The sequence below is a fragment of the Atractosteus spatula genome, chromosome 7 (assembly GCF_055471065.1).
Source record: "Atractosteus spatula isolate fAtrSpa1 chromosome 7, fAtrSpa1.hap1, whole genome shotgun sequence".
NCBI classification, from domain to species: Eukaryota; Metazoa; Chordata; class Actinopteri; order Semionotiformes; family Lepisosteidae; genus Atractosteus; species Atractosteus spatula.
In genome coordinates, this window is record NC_142712.1 from 54,123,425 (window position 1) to 54,138,830 (window position 15,406).

The 15,406-nt window shown below is 35.7% G+C and overlaps 1 protein-coding gene across 6 annotated transcripts in view; it reads right to left on the reverse strand.

The window, feature by feature from the left end:
• The window catches only part of cd276 (CD276 molecule), a 95,097-nt gene that overhangs the window by 44,289 nt on the left and 35,402 nt on the right, over nucleotides 1-15,406 (reverse strand). For all 6 annotated transcript variants that reach the window (XM_088920303.1, XM_088920306.1, XM_088920307.1 and 3 more), the window contains exons 3-4: nucleotides 13,698-14,048; nucleotides 8,428-8,724 (exon numbers count right to left, since the gene is read on the reverse strand). In XM_088920303.1, the coding sequence (XP_088776429.1) occupies nucleotides 8,428-8,724; nucleotides 13,698-14,048 (648 nt within the window). The remainder of the gene's footprint in view (nucleotides 1-8,427; nucleotides 8,725-13,697; nucleotides 14,049-15,406) is intronic.

Consider the following 15,406-nt stretch of genomic DNA (forward strand, 5'->3'; position numbering starts at 1 on the left):
TCAAGATTCAAAGCTAGCTGTCAAAGAAAAGACATACATCAAACCAGCATGTTGAACACTTTTTTTTTCAAATGCTTTTTGGGAGATAAGATTTATGTACATTACTAGTTACACTATAAATCCAAAAACTTAACAAATCAAATTAAAGTTGACTTTGTTAGGCAAATGTCAGAATATAACCTTCCTCTATCTTCTCCTGGGTAGAATACACTTGTCTCCAAAAAGGAAAAAAAGCTGGGAGATCCATGCTGGAGCTTAATTTTACACTTTGCAATCAATTATGGTTCCACTCAGCTATCAAGAGAAAACAGTACCTTTCCAGGAGGATGCAAATCTTCATGCCTCTTCTAATTGAAAATATATTACAGTTAAAGACAACAGCCTTTTCTTTATACTAAGCATGTGACTTCAAACTGCAATAGCATACTAAAAGAATTATTACCCTGCTTTATGGAACAATAAAAATGTCACAGAAGGCAACTCTTGGTAAGTATTTTAACCAACCTTTCTCAAAAATAATACAGGATTCAAAATTAATTAACTGGCCTTGCATTTCCAAACTGCTCAACATCATATGAAAACTCAAGTTCCCGCATGCCTTAAAATTTTAATTAAAGCTCTTTACATTCATTGAAGGTAAATAAATTACTCTAAAAAGATAAACAGAAGAAAGAGAAGGGGGAGTTCTTTATCTGCTTCTGTAAATTGCAGCTTTCCTTATGGCATATATACAGTACTTTCATGCCCAAAAGAAGAAATAAAGCCGTGAGTTTTTTGTGCATCTCTATATAAACATCAAATTGATCTACAGAAAACCCTGCCTGTGCATGGGTGCCAATAATTCTGGCATTCTCTTTGAAGTTTTCTGGAACAGAAAGTGAGAAAATGAACCTCTTGGAACAAGACTAAGTTCTTCACAGTCAGACAGCTATTGCTTTTCGTTGCTTGTGACAGCTGTAATTACTATAGCACATTCAGGGACAAGAGCCAGGTAATTTAGAGGATGCTGGGCTACCGATCTCACAAGGAAGGAGAAATATCATTTAACTTGCAGGATGACCAATCCTGTCAGAGAAGCTAACTTCAAACAAGGAATTCAAACTGATAATTGTGCTTTTACACAGTTAAGGATTACATAGTTAAAAATTTTAAAAAGACCCACACACAAACAATGTTAGACCATGCTTTCAAAAAACTGAAGTCTAAAGGCAAAGTTGGTTAATTTGACCATTTCAGCACAAACTTAGTAAAGAATTAATCAACCTGACATACAAGTAAAATATATTTCATTTCACTGTATTAAATCTTTATGTTCTAGACTCAAAGAGAAACAGAGAGGTGTGTATATATTTAAACCATGTGGTCTTTTGACACCTTACTGTGCTTTATTTAATTTCCATTTTTAATAGATTTTAATAAAAAGAAATCAAGAACAGTTTCAATAAAGGACTGTCAACAGAAGAAATTGCTTGAGGCCATTGTATCAAATGTTTCAAAGATACATGCTGTATCAAATATTTGGTCTTGTCTCATCTTCACATAATTCCCACCTTTTTCTCAATTCTAGTCAATCTCTGTTTCAGTTAATGTCTGGGGTTTGTTTTGTTATATTCTTTTATCATCTATTTTCAGTTTGTATGTGCTGTTGCTTTGCTGTTTTCTGTGTTGGATGCCATTGTGATATATTTAAACAAAATAAAGTCAATTAAACATTTGTTTGTGCTCAGCTTCTGCATGGACACTAATTAACAGAGCATTCACTGAGGGAGCAGGCTTCTGCTGCTACTGGAAGAGTTTCATTTACTGTGAGCTTTTCAGCTTCTGTAACATTGTTAATTGCATTTAAATTAGATTAGAAAATGAGCAGCACATAGGCATCACAAAGTGCAGAAAAAGAAGTCACAGAAAATAAGCCTTTGTTATGGGCTATCTTGAATGTCTCAATACATCCAACATATACTTTTTATGGACTCCTTAAATTTTATGTTATATATTTGTTTCATGTTTTCCTGTCATAAATTCTATCAACACTCGACATGGTGTCTAACCCTTTTAGAATAACAATATGCAGAATAAAGGAATACATAAACATGACATAAACCAATTTAATCACACAAAGCATTTTCAAACCTTTATTTAATCATATAAGCCAATTTAGAAGAAATACTAATTCATAGCCTTTTCATGATCTGAAAGTTATGCCATGGTGCATTTTACTAGAGCAATTTGAAAAAAAGTACTTTGCTCAAGAGTAAAACAGCAGCATCCCATCAGAGAACTGACCCTATATTCCTGCAGGCCAAAACCCTAAATACTAGTACACATTGCTGTCTAATATAATAAGACAAGGTTACAGCTTATGTAAACTGGAATGTCCTATTTTATGTAAGGTCTTCTTGAACTTGAACTTAAACTTTATTGCCATATGTAACCGGTACATGTACTGGTACAATGGAGTTCTTACTTACAGAAAGAAGTAAGTCCTTATTCCTTTAATAAGGAGTTATTATAATGACTATTCTCTTCTTAAAGCCTCAGATTATGCTTAGAGCAGTATGACAGGTTGATCACCCATGATTTTCAATACTAAGCAGACGATACAGAGAAATAATGTAAAGCAGACAAGTTCAACAAACATTTATGATTCCATCTTCATCAATGTTGGTTCCATTTAGTTCTTATGGGTCCTGGTCCAAGTCAGGGTTCTACCAACTAAGAAAGGGTAATTAATGACAAGTTGTCTTGGAGTGACAAGGATGCATAGCTAACAGTATGACGTGGAGTTCAGGAAGATCTAAACTGCATTTTCTTGACTGCTGCTTCAGTTTGATTAAAAAACAAGGCAGAAAATGTGCTTTGCTGGATGCCTTTATTATCAATCAAATTGGCAGTGGGGTCTGCTCTTCTAACCTGGCTCATGAGCCTTTTGGTTCTAACCTCATACTTTACAAGTGAAATTTACCAGGCAGTTTGAACTTTAACATCAGCCACAAATTAAGATAATTTTGGTGATGGATAACAGTGTGATCAGGTACTGAGGTCGATTTCCTTTTCTAATGTGGAAAATTCTCACAAGGTCTATTACCACCATCTGTTAATTTAGCCATTAATATTTTACGATTTCTAGTCGCAAAGACTCATGGATCAAGCTAAACTGTCAAATCCGTAGACCTAGACATTCTGAGAGATTTGCAATAATAAAACTTGGACAAATGCTTCATGACCATCTAACTTATTTTTTATCTTTTCTCTTTGTTTTTAACAGTAAGTCTAGGGTATTTAGAGGAAACTATCCAAAGTCTGACAGGCTTTCTCTTTTGGCACAATTGTAGAATGGCATCTAGGATAACAAGAGAGAACAAAGCTACAGTACACCTACCTTTTCATCTGTCTGTCTCAATGGGACCTCTGCAGATGACATGTAATTTTGAAAGGAATAAAAGAACTTGAAAGTGTTTCTGAGAGGTTATTGACAGGACCTGAAAAAAATCTTTTTCAAGGGTGTATAACACACAGCCTGCCAGAAAAGGGACTTAAACTCCCTACTGTGCCATAGCAGGGAAGGCACATCCAACGCTAACACTGCATTGCTGCACAATACACAGAGGTGCAGTGTATTTTTAGAAAAACAGTTTGTGTTTTCAACTATTTATTTAGACCTTGAAATAAAGTATTTCAGTACAACAAAAAGCAAATTAAACTGTGAAATTTTAATGTGCCTCCTCATTGTTGAATTACATTTTTAATTTATAATTTCATCCCGATTCATTCCAGATTTATACCACATTCATAATATATAATAATACACATAAAAGATCAAATCTATCAAAGCCTATTATATTAATGCGTGTAAATATATTTGTGTGACACTGTGTATAATGAAAATGCAATGGAGATACCAAAAAGCTAACTTTTGCTCTGAACATCCACCATTTGCTTTAGTGACTTAGGGACTAGATGTGTAGATTCTACTAATTAAAATAGGGGTGAACCATTACCCCGAAGACACCTGGAAACAATAATGGATTAGAATAATACCAGAAAATCCAATGTTTACAATGGGCAAAACTAAGTTACAACTGATTTGTACACAGAGGTTGCTGTAGCCAGATGCAAGTAAATTTAAATTAATTTAAATTTATTTAAAGGGGAACTGCAACCCTATTTTTATATTTCGGTGTTAGAAAGAATATGTATTTATAAGTGCAATTTAATCCACAATGAAAGTAAAATGTACACCGTTAAGTGTTAAACCTCTAATTTACATGATGAAATTTCCAGGTACAGTACGTGCAGCACAATATTCTGTGATCCAGAATGAAGCAACTAAAACTTGTGGTGAGGTGAAGTAGCCATATTACATTGTAAATAAGCAGGCTTGTAAATACTTCTCTTTTAATCCAATACAAATATTGCCCTAGACTTTGAGATGGTTTTGCCAACAACTACTACTTACTTGTTAACTCTGCATGCAGATTACATTGTAATATTTCTGAGAAATGTCTGCTGCACAACCTGTATGTATCCGCTGATACATCACATTACATTAGTCATTACAGTGACTAGTGGGCAGGAAGGGCCACTTCACAAGTTTAATCACGCAAACTCTTGCTCTCATCTGGGGACTGACCAGGGCTTTACAAAAATATGGTGACTGTGCAGTGCTTTTACAACGTTCACAATTTTGTGCTTAATTCAGAATTTGCAAAAGTGTGCAATACCGTCAAATAATTTATTTTGTTACTGAGATTAAATAAATAATCTGATACATTGGGACTGCACTTCCACTTTAAAAGAAGCATTAAGATAATACTGCTACCCTTTGAGATTCTTTTTTTTTTGGGGGGGGGGGGGGGTCAGTGTTTATATTTCGTGTCTCTAGGATAACTGTAGAGTTTCATTCATTCTTTTATTTTCATTGTGCTGAACAGAGCTTGTTTCATTACATGCAGACTATGCATATGCCTTCATTTTTTAAAAGAACAAAGGAATTCAAGTACTAAAACAGATAAAGTATAAAGCAACCAAGCCTTAACTGCATAAGACCTAATTTTATCACTCTAAAATTGCTTTATGCCATTGGTGCTTTTGCAAATGGTGCTTTTTGTTGCTGTATGTATCTCAAATGGAGCGGGAAAGTCAGGCAAAACCTATTCATCCTAAATGGATCAATGCCAATACCACAATAAAATATTTTTAAAGATAAAGAATACATGGGATACTTCATATTAAAAAAGTATTACATTTATTAAAAAGTGTTTAAAAAAGAAGAGACAAAAATTATATAGAATACAGTAATGTTCAATATAACTGGAGCATCCTGTCCATTTCAATTTCATCTAAAATCATATCACCCCATAAACACAAAATGATTGGAAATTTGATAGTAAACTGTTATTCCTTTAGCAAACATATATCAGCTAAGCACTGTAAAATGTTCATAAACATCAGGGTAAATGTTAGTAGTGTCTCTGTGTTTATACAATGTCACAATGTATTTGACTTGCATAATGCATAAGTCATCTCGCTAGTGCATTAAATATATTAAATGTTTAAAAGAGCAATTCTAATACCCCACAACAAATATGTGGATCATATACTGGGTAGAAAACAGAAGTTACAAGTTGCTAGGCAAATATACAAAAGCATATATTAAAAGTTCCTGGAAGATGAACAGCTTGAAGATGAACCTCATCAATGTGGATCCAAATCACACTGTTTTACAAGCAGATCACTGCTTTCTGAAAGCATTATGTATTTCCAACCCACATTAATATGAATACTAGTCAAACCTTAATCTGCTATGCACATTCTAGGAATAAAAGCTTGTTCTAGACTGTTCTAGATCTGCTACTATGAACATCACACTATAGCAATTGAAAGATCAATTCACTGAGCGGTGGAAATAACTGATATCTGTTTAATGTATGTTATTGATCTTGTTGATATAAAGACTAAATTATTACATTGTGGCCAGGCAAGTAGACAGCTAGTGAAAAACCTGTACTTTGTTGGGCCCTAAGCGCAGACAATGTAGATCAAGGTAACCGTGTAAATAATGTGATTAAGCTGTGGTGTAGTTACAACTTCACTAAGAACTTCAATTGGTAATACAAACAAGTGACTGAATATATAACTGTAAGGTCAGGCAGCCTTGAGCAATAACAGTGGGTGCCAAGTGATGTGTGGAGTGAGGGCAGTGTGGTAAAGGTCAGAAGAAGCATAGTCCACAGCTATTGATTACAGATTTATTTTAAGTATGGGTACTGCTTTATGAGATTTTCTTGTCTTACCTTATGGGAGCGTGTTGAGACAAAAGGACATGATTTCAGATTAGCCTACTTTTCAAGATAGAAAATCTTGCTTTTCAAGTGTTTGGGAAAGGGACAGCCTTCTTCAGCTCACAGAAATCTTCAATAACATGTTAAATAAATCTATAAAAAGCAAGCATATTGACCTAGCTCCTTTTGGCATGCAACACAGCGTCTGGTTGCCATGGCTGCAAACAGTTACACAGGTCCATTAATTTACATTGGGAATGGAAAAGCCACCAAAATGAACTTAGTCAAGACTGTCTTTCTGTTCATAGGCACAGAACACAGAACATTTCCATGACCAGCGGAGCAGCAAGATGACAGGGAGAAACCTGTGTGTTAAAGATTGACCTCAGACAACCCCTTGTATAGCTGTGACACTCAGGAAAGCACTGCCAACACTCTTACTTATTCCATTTTCCACACAGGAGTGCTCCTTTCAATGCTCCTACATGTAAAAGCTGCAAACCAAACTCTGGTCCAAAACTAAAGAATTCCTGGCCCAAACATTGTAGGCATTTTTCAGAAAATACACTTTTCAATGCAACTTTACGCTTAATAGTACAACATTATTGTTTTTTGTTTTTAGTTACAATTTTAGATAGAATCAGTATCAGACTTATTTTTAATAGTTCAACTTTAGAAACTGCTACACCTACAAAAATATAAATTTGTATAATATACTCACTTTTATATTTTTGTGAGGAAAGGTTTGCCAAAGAAAAAGAACAATTAACTGAAAGTGGGAGATAAACTGCTCATGATGCATTATTAGTTCAGTGTTTGTGGATACTCATTTTATTTGATATGTCACAGTCAGAGACTAAAGTGTGGCAATAATTCATCAATTAGAAATGGTATTTACTAATACATTACAATTAATAGATCTTAATATACTATACTTAAAAATCAATGACTGCCTAAGTCTACTGAACACCGATTTATCCTAGCAAGGAGTAAAATAGATTCAATTGAAATTAACAGAGTTTATATTATAGGCTTGATACCCCCATTTAAATCCAGTTAATTCACTTAGAAGTTTTAATATAACTTTTAAAGGTGACTTAGTGTTTATTAACTTTGAAAAAAATGAATTGGTAAATAGGCATTATTTATATTATATATATGTATATTATTTATATACTTTAAAACTCAAAGCAGTTCCCAGGATGTCTCAGTGTCACAAATTACTAAAAGTAATGTACCGGACAGCTAAAAATAGCAATCTTGACATGAGCAGGATACCACCTTTACAAAACTTTAATGTATATGGTAGGTCTAGAGATAGTCAAACACTTTCTGCAGTCAGATGGTCACCTCAGTATATGCAGGAATCCCATTTACACATACAGTATATTCATCCAGTTGATGTTAGACATGCATGCATAAATGTTCAGAATGTTCTGGCCTAACACTTTTTGATTAGGATCTGTTAGGGTGAAAGGCCACGTTTGTCAAAGTAGTTTATGATCTATTTCTGGTATAAAAATTATTGTAGAAACATTCAAGGAAGAAGAAAAGGTTTTGCTTTTGGGTGAAATCTGCCAACAATTTGTGTAGCAGTTCATAAGAAGATATTGAAGGGTTTTTTTTAATACATGGACCAGGTCACCACCTTGTTTGATACAGGACTCCAATTTCCAATTCCAAATAAGTCATTTAATGACTTATCTGTATCAGTGAACCTGACCTGTATGAAGTTGATTGGCTGCAAAGTCTTCTAACATGACAAACTTCAAAAGTAGGAAGTACACAAATCTTTACAATTGCTATAGGTATCCACTCCATGAGTTGAAATTTAATGAAATAGTGAATAACATAGTTTCTAGAGAATTCCTGGCTGCGACTATTTTTAACCTTGGAATACAGACTACAGACAGACAGAGATGTGGTCATACTTGCACAAGAGACAACTGGTTAATTCGGCTACTGCATTCTACCTATGTTCACTGCTTAATTATCTATAGTTTAATGAGTTACATGAAATTATAGCTGGAGTTATAAAGAGGACTGGCAAAAACTCACCTTTTTGCCACTCCTTTTTGCAAGAGTGCCAAAGTGGGAGCATTGTGTCAGAAATAGACTAGCTTACCTTCTAGGAAAAAGAACTAACCTGTGGTTGTGACGGAGGAGTGTGTCTCCTCACCAAGCACTTCATTCTTTACCAGGCAGCTGTAAGAGTTGTCGGCCTCCACAATAACTTTGAGAACACTGTGCACGTGGAACAGTCCATCTTTATTGGCCACCTGCGAAGTAGTCGCGTTGCCCGTCAGGTTTCTGCCATTGTTGTCATGCCACAGAAGGGTAGCCTGGGGATAGCCACCATAGGAAAGGCAGCTTAGGACCACTTCATCTCCTGGTTTCAGGTTGGAATCAGGCTCCGCATGCACCTGGGGCTTGGTGTAGGAGGCTGCGATTCAGACAAAAGATCATCAGAGAAAGAATATTTCTTTCATCAACTAGTCTTGAAAGAGCTTTGATATATCTAAAGGTGCAGCCATGTCAGAATTGAATGGGGCATACTTTATATACAAACCAGCTCTTGGTTATCTTATATCACATGTGCAGTACATAAAAGATTAACTCTCTCTTATCTGTTAGACAAAATGGAACTCTTAAAGGGGAACTGCAGTCCCAATTTCTCAGAACACTTATTAAATCTCTGTTAAAAAAAATAATTAATTAATGATAATGGAAAAATTGTTGCTTTTTTTTCAAATTAAGCACACATTTCTAATTAAGCACAAAATTGAGAACTTTTTACAAGTACTGTAAGTCCTCATGTTGTTGCAAACTTGCATTCAAGTTTGCTTGAATTGAGATGTGAACCGGCCCTTCCTGTTCACTAGTCACCGTAATGACTAATGAATTGTGATGTATGAGGAACAAGAACAGGTTGTGCAACAGATATTTCACTGCAGAAATGCTCCAACAAGATCTGCATGCTGAGTTAACAAGTAAGTAGTACTTGATGGAAAAACCGTTTCAAAATCAAGAGCAATATTTCTATTGGATTAAAAGAGATATATTCACAAGACTGCTTCATTGCAATGTAATAAGGCCGAATCATATTACCAGACGTTTTGTTGCCTCATTCTGAATCACAGGCGCTGCGCATACCTGGAAATTTAATCTACATTGTGATGTAAATTGGAGGTTGTACAATTTACTGTGTACATTTTACTTTTATTGTGATTTGAAAATCACTCATCAGTGCCAATTCTTTCTAAGCCCAAAATATAAAAATAACATTGCAGTTCCCCTTTAACTAACCCTTGGATCTCCTGTTCAAGCTAACAGTACACACAAAAATAGCAATGCAGTTGTAGAGCTCAGTGAATGGGAGTAATTCAAAAGAGTGGACCATTGGCAAAAGTATTAATTCAGCTTAGAATTCTAACAAATGAACTAAATGTTTCTTCTGACATTAAGTTTATTTGGATAAAGCTTGGAATCGAAACTTGCATTACAGCATATGAGCAAAATGCAATAATTAAAAAGGGATGAGAGATTAATTTTGAGTTTCCTGAGCTCAAAAAAGGTAGATAATTTGAAATGTTACCTTTAATCATTTTGAAGCAATCATATAATTGCAAAACAAAGTATACCCATTCCCCAACTGAAAAGGTTTAGCTCCTCAAAACGTTACGTAACCCGATGACTGCAATGTGAGTTGTTCACAATTTTCAGCAAAAAAAGTTCAAGATGATACCCATAATTGTAGATACTGTTATAGAAGATGGACAGATGACAAGTGGCCTTCCAAACATGAATCCAGTAAAACAATAAGGAGTGCCAGAAAAGTCAACAATTAAATGGGTTAGTCATAATAGAAAAATGCATTTAAATGTTTCTTCAAAATCCATATTGACATCAGTAAAAGCTATCAATAAGGCCACGTTTGATTGATGTAGCAACTTGTCAGTCAAAACAAGAAATGGCCTGAAGTGACAGCTCTATTTCAGTAGGGATAAAAAATTCAATTAATATGAAAAGTGAAATCAATACATTTCAGACATTTTATCCCTCCTTCTAAACCTGCATCGTAATTACGTCAGTTAAGGCATTACATGTATCTATTGTATGTATGTTCTCTCTATGCTGAAATATTATAAGTTTGTGATGTATGGTTTTTTTCCTGTGGTTTATTAGTTGCTTTGTTTATCTGCTTGTAGTATCGACTGCAAGCAATTGTAACATTATTGATTTTACACAAAGAAATTGGGCAGGGGTAAAGCAAACAGAATAATATATTTCTCATGTTTTATTTTTCATTTGAGAAAAAATAAGGTTTTATTCCTCTCCGTGCATAAGTGCCTCATTTTGAATATAATAATGGAAGAGATCACCAGAATGGGACATCAAAAACTAATTCTTGTGTAGATGTTGACTGGCAAAGTGATTGATGAAGTGCATATATTTATCCTTTTAAGCCCAAAGGCTATGAATGTAACATTAGATAATCTGACCAATGATTGCTATCACTGATCAGCTATACTGAAGCCTAATTATCAAACATTATTATCTTGGCTATTGACTTTGCTGGGGGTTGTTTATTGATTAAAGGCATTGACTTCTATTTCTAAGAGGGAACATTTCTTTTTTTATATATATATATAGGCATCCATCAAACCTAAACTGGCCAAATTATTGGGGGTGTATAGTGTGATTTACTGAATCTAACTACAATCCAGCATCATAAATATCTATTACAAAAAATACAGTTATTGACATTATGGAAGACACCTTCCTTACATCAGGGCAATAATAGTGTGATGAAGGAAAAAAATTCATAGAATTAAAACTACTTCCTATCCTATCTATTTAAGTGGTCAATTCAGAAGTGGGTGGAAAGTATGTTATTTCATTGGATAACAGCTGCAAATGGACCTGTTTTACACGGTTCATGTGTGGGTCCAAGCTGGGAAAAGCCTGTGACTGCCAAGCACTTGTTTTTGAAGTGTTATAGATGCCAGCTGTTAAGCTTGTCCACAGCTCAGAAAACAAGGAATGGACCCTATGTGGGTTTCAGGGTCATAAAAATCCTAAGACAGTAAATAAGGGAAATCCAAAGCCAGGGTCAAGGGGCGAGCGTAAGTCCAAATCCAGAAGACACATTTAATATCAAGCCCAGAAACACAATCCAAAAGCCAAGGTCAGGAAACAGGCCAAAATCCAAAAGCCAGGCAAGGAGTCCAGGAAGAATTCAGCAAAGGCTAGATCAAGAGCTCAAAGAGTTGTAAACAATACTGAACACAGCTTGAACAAAGAGCAGTGTTTAAATAGGTTTGGGGAGGGGAGGTGTGGTGAGTTAGGGACACTGGGCAAGCAGAGACTGGCTACTGCCATCTGCTTGATCTGTGCCCCTGCTGCACAGATGGAAGTAGGCACTAGAGGTTGGGGTGCCCTCTGGTGGCTGGAACTGTAACACCAGTGTGTTTTCGCTGTTACACGATTCCCGAAGGGAATTGCACCTTAATGAAACAATAGTAACAGATTGTTTTTGACAACAAAAATGGACCCCTGTGAATCAAGTTGTCACTTGATGAATATGAAATTGGCCTTGTCAAAGTACACCATACCGTGGCTGTCTGGAAGTGACAGAAAAGCTCTTAACATTTAGGGACGCCTAGTACGAATTATACTGTACACCTCTGAGAGCATGATCACATTCCAATTTTGGGACCCCTGCCCACAGAAGAAAAGATAGAAATAACCTATATTTATTTATACCGTATTTAAGGTATGAAAAGAAGCATACTGCTGTTTCTGAAAGATGTAAAAGTACTAGTTTACTTTTTTATGATACTGTGTGAAAGGAATCTCATTTCTGATGTCTAATTTGGGGGACCATAATTCTTCTAAGAAAAACAGTAAAACCAACCACTATCACAGCAGTCACAATATAGTTACCTTTATTAATAGTTCACACAGAAGCAGGGCTGTGAAAGCTAGAGCATCTATGTATATCATATTCAATAGCTGCAAGCACTCTGAAAACAAGCTTATGCAAATGATTAAAATGCGGTGTTGTAGGCTGGTTTTAAAGAGATGTCCTAGTGATTTTGGTTGCTGCTCCTGGTGTTAATTTTAAGCTGGTGGGTCTGCATCAATTAAGTGAACTCACAGGTTAGAGTTCTAGGAGGAGAGACAGGGCCATTCTTTTGTTCTTCCACCTGAATATACAAAATCCCCTAACATGGATGAAAGCCAAGTAATCCATCTGGTAAAAACCTCTATTAGGAATGGATTAAAAACCTAACAACCCTGGTGCCACCAGGCTGAGTACAGGTTCCTCAATTTGCAACTGTGTCCAGGTTTCTCCAGAGGGAAAATTTTAGTTTTCAAACACTGTTAAGCATGCCACACCGCACGTAGGAATGTGCTGGTACTCTTTAGTTGATGTGCCTGTCGTAAGGCATAGACTTGATTGCTTAAGTTAGTTATTTCAGAGACCAATGGAGACTGTCCTAGCAAGCAGGACATTGAGCAAATGACTATGCAACTTAAGCTCACTTAGATCATTTCAAGGGTATAAGAGGTTGAATATCAGATGGAGATTACAAATAAATGTATAAAAGAGAAGAGCAGAAAAAAAGAGAAAAGGGAAGAATAAGCTTTTTTGTCAATTTTAAAATTTCATCTATGAAGTTGACTCCATCAAGGGGTGTTGTCTCAGCTTCCATTTTTTTATTATATTGAAAAAGAATTACACACTCATTTAAGAATCACTGTTCTTCTGTCCTGACTTAGTGATTTCATTTCAAATATTATATTGCTACACTGATGGATTTTTCTGTTAGTATTGCAAAGTCATATCCAGATAATCTTAACATGGGTGTTACTAGGTTTCCCTATAGTTCCAAAAAAAAATGAAAAATGCATTAAAAGGGAAAAAAAGAATTGTTGGATTCTAGAAGTTTCTGTTTCTTTAACCTAGCTGAATCAGTTTGTATAAAAAATGGGCACAGCTGTTTAAATGTTTTCCACATGCTCATGCAATAAAGAAGAAGCACCTATACTTTGCAGATCAAAGATAATGTAAGATAATCCAAGTAAACATTTTTTCTTTGGAATTAACTAAGATGATTTTCTGACAGACAAAAAAGACTGTGAAATACCCCTATAATTCTTTCAAAGGTTCGTTTGCCTATAATTTCAACATACTGTATTATTGAGTTGCCTTTTTCCATCTGGTACAAAGATATCTTTCTAGATGTCTGCTCTGAGGAAGTATAAAGAATTTGTTTTCAAATGATTTGTGGAAAAAAACTTTTTAAGCAAATTTGCATAGCATATCCCATACTGATTTTAGGTACAACACAGAATTCCTGTAAAATACTTGTAAATAAGGAGGTGACATCTTCCATTAAGCAACCTTACCTGCAACCTGTAGCAGCAATACTGCACTTTTGTACTCTTTGATTCGGATAAAGCACATGAAGCTGCCTTCATCAGCAATCTGGACACCACGGAGCAGCAAAGATGCATTTCCAGAGTCCAGTTCCTTGTGAAACAGACTAGTGCGGTTGATGTAGTTGGATCCTTGGTTTGTCAGCTGGTCCTGCCCATTATAGAAGCTGTGAACCACACGCTTGGTGTCAGTCAGCTGCCAAAAGACACTTATGTCTGAGCGATTAAAGGTTTCACCCGTGGAGAATGAACAGTTGAGGGTTGTGTCGTTTCCAAACAGAGCCACTACTGGAACTTCAGGAACTGTGACATCTAAGACAGCTATAAAAAAGAAAAGGGAAAGAGTCAGTGTAACCCATCATCAAAAATCATTATATATATACATACACCATATTTGAAGGGCAAATGTTTGCACATCTTCAAGTCTTTCATTGGAGCATAGGACTACAATTGCTTGTTTGCTGGCCTCAAATTCATTTATAGGATACTTCTTTGTTTTGGAAAATAACATTTCTTTTGAACAAACATGTCTGTATTGTAATTGTTAACATTAGTAAACAAAAGAGTAGTGATATGCAAAATGTAACTAAAATATGTTTTCTATTCTTTGACACTAAGACCATTAAGTAAAAGTAGCTTTGGCCTTGCAATTGTGGAGACTGAAAAAATGAACCCATGTGTAGCATGTGCAGATACATATTTTTACAAATTGTTACAAAAAAGTTCTTCATATCTTTAATGTACAGCATATTAAAGAACACATATATACACGTGTTTGACACATGGACTGTAACAAATAAAGCCAAAATTGATTTTGTAGATATTTTGATTTATGATTTATGATTTTTGTTTTCATGAGTTTGCATTCAAGCTGGGTTTACTGCTGGCTGTGCAGGTTTTCCAGGTGTACAAATGAGCACAGCAGGGGGTCCACATGTTTGCTTTTGAAGGCATGTCAGGTAGGCAGATATCTAGTTAAGCAATAGCTAAGGCCAAGAATCATTATGCTCTGAAGAGTCTGGAATAGATTCAAAAGCACCCCAGAAACCAAGCCAATGGTGTAAAACTGTGTGGAGAACTCGTCAAATATGAATGCAAGATGCTCTTTGCTCTTATTCTGTTGGGTGAGCTTGCTTTCAAAGACTTGAACCCAAGTTGTAAAAAGAAAGCAATATTTACACCAGAAGCAAAAACATCCAATTTGCTCAGCATGCTAGCACTACAAAGTGAACGGAACAGCAAAACAAACAGGTTTGTCAGTTTACGAACACACACTAAGAGCAGCAATTGAGACCAATGGTCCCCGTCTGTGCACAAACCATACACATCGGTAAATGCCTCAGTGCACATCACTTTGGTAGAACCTGCAGTTTTGAAGCAGACTTAACTGCTCCTGCTTCCTGTTGAGCAGCGCCTTTAATGTTTTTCGCACTGTCAACCCGACAGCCTGTGAACAACTTCAGAAATTGGCAGGACTGGAAAGTAAACCAAGAAGGCGTACCCATCTGTCACTGTGAATGAGGGAGGAAAGGGATCTCCCTAAAACACCAGAACATGTCTTAAAGATAAAAGAATCCAAGGACAGTGCATCACTCAACACGTCTTCTGGAGTGCACTGGTCAGTCAATAATCTGTTTTGAGCAATGCAGGTACTGTATGACTGCTTATGACTGCTTTAA